This window comes from Micropterus salmoides, unplaced genomic scaffold, assembly GCF_014851395.1.
Source record: "Micropterus salmoides isolate LMB-PRFRI ecotype aquatic unplaced genomic scaffold, ASM1485139v1 Ms_hic_scaffold_2, whole genome shotgun sequence".
Taxonomy (NCBI): domain Eukaryota; kingdom Metazoa; phylum Chordata; class Actinopteri; order Centrarchiformes; family Centrarchidae; genus Micropterus; species Micropterus salmoides.
In genome coordinates, this window is record NW_024041150.1 from 9607522 (window position 1) to 9616796 (window position 9275).

Genomic DNA, 9275 nt, shown 5'->3' on the forward strand with positions numbered 1-9275 from the left:
TTTGTGGGTTTTTAGTGTATTAATGTTTGACGTTAAAATAAAACAATTACATAAGGATATAGAATGTTTTGAATTTCAACTAATAATGTGTCTGTGTGCGTGTTTCTGTTATTTTCCATAGGAGAGCTGCTTGGTGTTGACTACCTGCTGAGTCAGACTGGATAGCCCATGGCGGTGAACCCCGACTCAGAGGAGACCTGCTGCCTCCTCCCAGCCTGCTGCCTCCTCCCAGCCTGCTCCCTCCATGGCTGCTGCGTCCGGGGTATGTAAAGACATAATTATGTGTATATACACATATATAAACCGCATCTGCATTTTGTCCCACCTCACTGTCCTCGTGTCTTTTTCAGGTGGTGGATGACAGTGGCATGCCAGGGTTGGACAAAGTTGACAGCTTGGCAGAGTATCTGGTGGAGCTGAGAAACCAGACCGCTCTGTACCTGAACAACCAGCAGGTCAGTAACATTTATTGTCTTGCTACTTTCCCAATCTTGTCATACATGTTCACACTTAACACTTAACTCGTCTTTTCATGTGCTGTTGTGTTCTCTCTCTGCTTAGGTGAGCACCATTGTTGCTCTGTGGCAGAACCTGCCGGACCACGACAGGCAGAGGGTGGTGTTTGCTGCCAGACACCAGAGCAGGCTGGACACAGGGAGATTTAGGTCTCCAAAAAAGCGGCAGGAGTTCACTCCAGGGACGGAGAGTGTGAAGAGGCACGCACTCACCACCACTGCCCCACTTGCCCAGTGGCCAGATTGCTGCCGCCTGATTGAAACTATCTTTGTCAGGCTCTGTGCCATTCACCGCAGTCCCAAGAAGAAGGGGACTGGCACAGTGTCAAGATGGGATCTCATCCTTCTTGACTACAGGAAGATCAGGCAGCTCATTCTGTGCAATGGGGCGGTAATGCAGCAGACCACCCTGCAGCTGGTGGATGTGAGCCACACCACCCTGGTGCAGTGGCACAATAAGAGGGTGAAGAGGCAGGAAAATATGGTGGTGATGCAGGGGCTGAACCTGCCCAGCCGCTTGTCTGTGGCAGCTAACCCTCTTCCCTCTGCTAATGTGCGCCCCTCGTCTGCTCCCCCCCAGCCAGGCCCAGCTCACCAGTACCACCTGCCCAGCAGCACCGTGGGCCTGGCGAAGTTGAAGAGGAAAGTATCACCCTCGGTGGCAACACCCATGGCTGTCAATCCCCAGCAGCAGCTCCTCCCTGCTCCACCATCAGGTCCTCAGCTGCGTCCCCAGCAGCTCTTCCCTGCTCCACCATCAGGTCCTCAGCTGCGTCCCCAGCAGCTCTTCCCTGCTACACCATCAGGTCCTCAGCTGCGTCCCCAGCAGCAGCTCTTCCCTGCTACACCATCAGGTCCTCAGCTGCGTCCCCAGCAGCAGCTCTTCCCTGCTCCACCATCAGGTCCTCAGCTGCGTCCTCAGCGGCAGCTCTTCCCTGCTCCACCCAGCCCTCAGTTCATGATGCTGGTTCCAGTAACCCCAGGTGCTGCTCCACAGACCCTGGGGTTCAGCCTTTCCTCTGCCCCTCCTGCTCCTGCTCCAGTCCCCCGAAAACTGACCCGAAAGGTGCTGCACAACACGTGCAAAAAATGCGGACAGTTCAGGACGGCGGAGACTGGACACAGCCAATACAAGGGTGTGGTTTACTGCCCCTCTGTAGAGGCTGTACCAAAGGAGCAGTGTTTGGAGGACATGAAAAGGAATAAATAAATGTTTTTACTGGATGCTTTTTTTATGTAAATACTTTTATTTAATGTTAGTTTTTATTCAGTTATAATGTTCAATTTTCTATGAAAGGGACTGTTTACCCCACTATCAGAGGCATGTGCCCTGGACACTTTTTTATGTTTATAGTTTTATATTATATTTAATGTTAATCTTCAATAAGTTATAATGTTCAATTTTCTATGAAAGGGACTGTTTACCCCACTATCAGAGGCATGTGCCCTGGATACTTTTTTATGTTTATAGTTTTATATTATATTTAATGTTAATCTTAAATAAGTAATTATTTTTAAACTATACTATTTTAATATATAGGTATGTGTTATTTTTTTTATTATCTTATACTGTGGAGTGTTTCTGACTATTTGTCCTCCTTCTAAACTGATTTATAATAAAAGTTCATATCATTCATATATTTTAAGTGCAAATCTTGTTTTCAGGTAACTAGTAACTGTCAAGTAATTGGAGTGAGTGAAGTTAAAAGTACAGGCACTTTCACAGTCCAAGGTGACTTCTTCAAAGGATTTGTTCTGTTTAGTGAAGTCTTCTCCAGGACATTATGCTATATTGAGCTAACACTGGGGCTTGGTTCAGCCTCAGACACCAGACAAATGAAACCAAGACAGCATAAAAGAAACACATTCTTCTTCAAGGGAACACAAAGCAACAAACATCACTGTAAAATATTTAATTAAAGAAACTTGAAAGATACATAGAGTCTATGTATGGATAGTAGACTAATATAATACATGAGGTAGACCAAGAAAGTATTTTTATACTAAATCAAGTTTACATGGGCAACCAAGAGGTGGGATTCGAACAGGGTCTCTGTGTGGATGTGTCTTTCTCCTCCTGAAATGCACACAAAATTACATTTTTGGTCTTAACAAAAATAATGCTATAAAAAGACTTTGGAGTGCCACATGAGCGCTACTGGGGGCTACAGAATTGTGTTGTCTTCTTTTCTTTCCTTTTTTCTATCCTTTTTCTTCTCTTTTCTTTCCCCCTTTTTCTTCTCCTTCTTCCCCCTCCTCTTTGTTTCTCCCCCAAGCCAAACAGACTGTTCTTCCCCAGCTTTGGCGCAGGAGGTAGAGTGGGCTGGCTGTTAATCGGAAGGCCGGCGGTTCAATCCCTGGCTCCCTGGTTGCATGTCAAAGTGTTCTTGGGCAAGATACTGAACCCCGAATTACCCTGGCGGCTGTTCCGCCAGTGTGTGAATGTTAGTTTCTGTTTGAGCACTTAGGCTCAGTGAGTGAATGATGAATGCAGATGTAGTGTAAAAGCACTTTGAGTGGTTGAAAAGACTCGAAAGGCGGAGTATGTAAGTACGGAGCATTTGCATTAAATTTGAGCAAAATTAAATTCATTATATTTGGCAATTGTAAATCAATCAATCAAGTTCAGTTACAGATCGAAGGTGTCGAAATGAAATTGCTGGGAGTGACAAGATTTGCTGGAAATCTCACAGAAAGAAGTTTTTCAGTCCTGGCTACTACTAAACACATTCTAGATTACAGATCACTCCATATTTTGTATTAATCATTGGTGTTACTTTGGGGAAACAAATATCAAAATTGTCTTTCCCCAAAAGAGAGGGGGGCTACAACTTAAGAGGAAAGTTGAATTTTAAGACTCCCAGTTGTTGAAATACTAGGAAAAGTTTATCTGTCAGGGGTGTTAAATTGTGCAATAAACTAAATAATGAATTAAAGCAATGCTCAAACATATTCCATTTTAAAAAGATGTTCAAAGAAACACAGTGCTAAAAATAACCTGAGCTTATATTGAATAATGTGTAGTATGTATCAATATTGTTGTGTATGTGTAATATCTGTATGTGAATCGAACTTTTGAATATATATTTTCATTGATTATAGATTTATATTCTCTGTAGAGGGGTAGGAGTCCATAAGTTTTACTTCTTCCAACTCCTTTTTGCACATGTAAATAGAGGTTTTTCAAATACTGGTAAGTATGGAGTTTCAATTTATGATGTTCATCTGTTTACCACTATTTTGATTATTTTTCAAATGTTCAAAATAAAAGATATCAAGTAATCAATCAAACAATTGCATATTCTCCTTTTGGAATTGTGGCAGCAGGAAAGATCATTCATATGGAATTACGTCCTTTAAGCCAAGCAAGGTAAGTTAAGGTAAGGTAAACTTCTGGACTGCTTTTCAAGTCGTGATAGAGAGAAGAAAGAGGGGCTGGACTAAAACTTCCACTGTGGATGCTGTGGATCCGTGATGCTTTGGAAGAGATTGCGCTTTTGGCTGTTGCGTTAGAAGGCGTTCTCCTTTTTCATTTGGGATTGCACTGTTGGGTTATCCATGTTCTGAGGTGAAGCCTTGATTTTTGATGCATAGCCTAGGTGTAAGGTAAGACAACCTGAACGTTTCTTATTATAATTATTTCTTCAGATTGTACAGCCAATTGACTTTGGGCCGCATTGTCGTCACTTTAAGAAACAACAACCTTCATTTTATCTAAGAAAATAATGCTCCAGAGATTTTTCTAAATTAAATGGAAAAAGAAACAAAATATAACCACTCTGCCATGAAACAGTAGCTGTGTTATGTGGAGATGAGGAAAAAAAATTCACAAGCTCCTGTCGGACACATGCTGAGCTACAGCTCTAATGCCTACAAGACACCGGGGAAGCACGTTTTTTTTAACTAAAACTAACTGCTTGATGAGGCAGCAAGAACTTGAAGAGTAAACATTACACTGGATTTTGCAGAGCTTCATAGGGAAAAACTTTATGCCACCTATTTATTTGGCTGACATTGATATTTCAGATGTCTTTTAAATGAGCTACTTAACATTGGACATGAATGTTCATAGTCTGGAATTCCGCATAGGGAATTGGACACAATCTCATCCCCATCCCCAGTGAAAGAGTACACATTTTTTGACATTGAAAAAACTTTTATTAACCTTGTCATGGTTTATTTTGTAAGTTTGTGTGTGTGTGTGTGTGTGTGTACGTGTGTGTGTGTGTGTGTGTGTGTGTGTGTGTGTGTGTGTGTGAAGGCATCTGCATTATCATTAGCAGGTGGTGTGTTAATGTTAATGATGACGGTTCCTTTTCCACCTCACAACCACAATGTTGCTGCTGAAACAAAAGAAGACGGTCAATTTGTATTGTGATGTACAGTATCTGTTTTCACCTCTGAAATGTGTGAAATTGTGTGATATGTAAACTTACGGAACCAGGCACAGCATCAGGAGGTGGATGAGACACCGCCTGGCCGCAGAACTTGCAGGCTATGAACTTGAGGTGCCGACTCCTTTTAGAACAACCTAACAATATTTCCGTCACTAATATTAACAGCTGGAGGATGATGGTTCCTTTTCCACCTCACAACCACAATGTTGCTGCTGAAACAAAAGAAGACAGTCAATTTGTATTGTGATGTACAGTATCTGTTTTCACCTCTGAAATGTGTGAAATTGTGTGATATGTAAACTTACGGAACCAGGCACAGCATCAGAAGACGGACGAGACAACGCTCGGGCAGTTTCTCCGGCTGCATCTTCAGCCTCCAGTGCTCCAGAAGTTCATACACCCACCTTTCCTGAACTTTGAGGAAGTAACAGTCAGGTGACAACTCTCTTTGGGACATCTTCCAAGTTGAATAAAACAAGATATGACCATGTGAACCATTTGAACGAGTACATTAAATGCATTAAAAGCTGGAATTCCTGGGATGTTAGGAGCACATACAATATTTGTACTGACATAAGTATTTTCGATGTTTTTCAACAGAGCTACTCAACTTCAGACATTAATGTTCTCATTCTGGTATCCTGCATAGAGAATTGGACACTCTTTGTAACATATCAGATTCTGTGTTTGGAAGATTTAGACAATTGGATTTCATTCTTGGAGTTAAATTAGGAAATAAGATTTCATCTTTAGATTGTTGCATACATGTCCAATATGCAGAAGGCTACCTCAAATTAGACATTGATATTCCCTTTTTGGAATTTTGCACTGGATACACTTTTAGGAACAATAGAGCATACCTTTGGAAATACTACAAAATACGATTTTACTATGGGAAATGTATCTTGAATTCTCGAATGTGAGTTACCTTTCATTCGAGATGTACTCTAATAGACGCATCAGGAAGCAGAATGAGCCAGAGCGCTAAGTTAAGACTGCTGCTGCACCCTGTGGGCGTGTCCCTGGTGTAGCATTGAAATGATTCGCTGTGAAACAGGAAGTTGTTGTAACCTCACTGTACATGCTCACATCTCTACCAAACTTTCCATGGTTGATAGGAGTCCTGCCCTGAATATATCTACAAGCTAATATTCATCATAGCTCCGCCTACTGGCAACAGGAAGTGACCTTCAATGAAGCAGCCCCCGCAGCACATTTCAACTACATCGGTGAAATTTATGTGTCACATATATCATGTCTAGACGCACCAAAAAGCCTCTTACATAAGAGGAAGTTGGCCATTTTGGATTTATGGTTATTTTTGCTGATTGCAGATCTGTACCTCAACATACACCTCCCAGACAAATGGTCTGATTGACTTCAAATTTTTGAAGGTAACACCTGTGACACGCCCACCAAAAAGAAGAAAACATACCTCGAATCCCGTTGCAGAAAATGTTGCAAACTGGTGCAAAACATTTTGAGATTGAACTCGCCCTTCATTCTACGGCACGTCTGTGGCATGGTAGCAAGCTCCATGCTTCGCCGTGAATCAGGAAGTCATTTTAACTTCACTGAACATGCTCAGATCTTCACCCTGAACACATCTATATGCTAATCATAGCGCTACTGGCAACAGGAAGTGACCTTCAATGAAGCAGCCCCAGGGCCAAGTTTCACCTACATGGATAAAATTTCTGTTGCACAAGTATTATGCCCAGATGTACAAAACAGCCTCACGCCCTATTGGACGTTGTTGTAACTACACAGTTCATGTTGATATCAGCACCAAACTTTACATGTTTGATAAGACTACCGCCCTGAACACACCTACAAGCCAATATTCACTTATATGCCAGCCGGAGACTTGTCTGACATTGTTCATGGGTTCTCTTAATCAGGACAGTCCTCCACATGGGTACATGACTCAGCAGAGAATTACCAGTATAAATCAGTGTGTTTAATATATAAAAAACTCAAACAAATAATTCAAAATAAGAACTAATTCAAAACAAAATAATGTGTCGATGGCTCAACAAAAAAATGTGGGGAATTCAGTCCTTCAAAAACAAAATTACAACTCAGTTCAAACCAGAGCAAACCCTCTTCCCAGTAAGTCAAAATAAAGGATTTCTGGAGGGTGCCAGTGCGGCACGCCCCGACATGTGTCAGAGTTTGAGGGTCCTTTCATTGATGCTTTAAGCTATAACAACAGTTATACAGTATTTGGTATGACAGATTGTAGCCTTGGAATTATGCATTTTTATTGGAATTAGGATACAGTTTGTGGTATGGCAGATTGAGTTCTTGGAATCAGGATACAGGTTTGGAATAACAGATTATAGTATTGGAATAGGAATAACAGCTTCTAGAACTGGAATCAGGATACGGTTTGTGGAACGTAATATTGTATACTTGGAATAAGGTACAAGAGTTTGAGGGTCCTTTCAATGATACTTTAAGCCGGGGGTGTCAAACTCATTTTGGTCTGGGGGCCGCATACAGCTTAATCTGATCTCAAGGGGGCCAGACCAGAAAACTCATAGCAAAATTACACAGAATTAACAATAAGCCCACTTTTTTCTTTGTATTAGTGCAAAGAAGAAGTAAATTATAAAAATCTTCATATTAAATGAATTGTCCTTTTACAAAATATATTATGTTATTATATGTAAATATATAATATTATATTAACAACCTAAGAGTTTTTAAGAAAAGTATGTGCAATTTCAATAACACTATTACTCAGTTTAACATTTATTTAAGTGCATTATGCATAAAGACTGATTATAGTGATTGTACAATGTCGCAAAACATTTAGTCACAGTTTTGTGGAACTTAAAAACACTGTCCTGCATGCTAACATAAATCAAACACATTAAAATATAGAAATTATTTAAAATCCATTTTCCAATTCTGGGAAGCAATTCTGAACACATGAATTGACTCCACGCACTTAAAATCTTAAGTGGCAGCTGTTTTAAACAGAAAATTGATAACGTAAATTTGTCCCCTTCCTTGTTAATGCATAAAATGTATACATATAAAAAAAAACCATACATAAAATATATGGTATGCATAAGAAATAATATTTTACTGAACAAAACTCATTTGTAGTAAAAGCAGCATTCCATAGGATTTAGTCTTGCTCTGTATTTGCCCCTGAAACTTGGCATCTTTTAATATCAGGTATCATGTCCTGAGTAGCAGCAAATTTTAGAATCTCATTTAAGTGCTTATGTGTGAGCTTTGAGTGCAGCTTTGTTTTATTAATGTTCATTACTGAGAAAACATGCTCACAAAGGTAGGTAGTCCCAAACATGCACAACCTTTTTCAGCCAGTACTGTTAATTTAGGATAACCTGGCAGGAGATACTGATAAAATGTGTCCAAGCCCACAGAGTTTCAAGTCAAGTTGCATGTCAACAGGCACATCAGAAGCTCGGACTGTGAATGGTGAGCGAAATACTGCAAATTCTGTCTCGAGTTCGCTAAAGACCTGAAATCGTTTCTCAAACTCCCTCAGCAACCCTGAAATCATTCCTTTGTACTGTCTCACGTCAGGATTAACGCTTGCTGCGCACACATCTCTTATACAGGGAAAATGAGCAGGGTCACCGCTTGCCATCTGCATCTCCCATAACGTGAGCTTTAACTTGAATGCACGTTTGCTGTCATAATACTGTGTTATAATTTTTTTTGCGTCCTTGCAACATTTTGTTCAGATTATTCAAGCGCTCTGTAATATCAACCATAAATGCAAGGTCCTGCAGCCATAGTGGACATTGTAATTCCTTAACAGGTTTACCTTTTTCCTCCATGAAATGTTCAATTTCCCCACGTAGATCAAAGAAGCGCTTCAGCACCTCTGCTTAATCATCTTACTTCAGTGTGGTATGGCAGACCATGGGTAATGTTACAGTCACTGAGAAGGCTGTCAAACTGACGATGATGGAGACCTCTGGCTCGGATGAAATTAACAGTTCGGACAACCAACTCCATGACGTGATCCATTTTTAACGACTTGCAGTTTAATGCCTCCTGATGCAAAATGCAATGAAATGTCCAAAAATCACACCCTCCATTTGCGGCTTGTACTTTCTCTCTGAACTTTGTCACAACACCTGCCTTTTTCCCAATCATTGACGACGCACCATCTGTAGCCATGCTTACGGCGCAAGACCAGTCCGATCCGACTCTGCACTCCAACGACGGAGCAAAAAATGTCCTCAGCTGTTGTGGTGTCGGTCATAGGCACCCACTCAAGAAACTCCTCTGTGACAGTCAAAGTCTCGTCAACTCCACGAAAGAATATGTCCAGTTGAGCGACATCTGTAATATCAGTACTCCACTCCACTTGACT

At 41.0% G+C, this 9275-nt stretch overlaps 1 protein-coding gene and 1 long non-coding RNA gene across 2 annotated transcripts; one reads left to right on the forward strand and one right to left on the reverse strand.

The window, feature by feature from the left end:
• The first annotated feature begins 205 nt into the window (after window positions 1–205).
• Window positions 206–2048, forward strand: LOC119911527. Its single transcript, XM_038730427.1, has 3 exons — window positions 206–262; window positions 351–455; window positions 562–2048. The coding sequence occupies exons 1-3, from the start codon at window positions 245–247 to the stop codon at window positions 1723–1725; spliced, it is 1287 nt and encodes a 428-aa protein (XP_038586355.1). The 5' UTR covers window positions 206–244; the 3' UTR covers window positions 1726–2048.
• A 2699-nt stretch (window positions 2049–4747) lies between these two features.
• Window positions 4748–5319, reverse strand: LOC119913463. The gene is made up of 3 exons (XR_005446455.1): window positions 5218–5319; window positions 4952–5124; window positions 4748–4858 (listed from the first exon to the last, which is right to left on the reverse strand). It is a non-coding gene; the product is annotated as an uncharacterized LOC119913463 (long non-coding RNA).
• Window positions 5320–9275: the final 3956 nt, after the last annotated feature.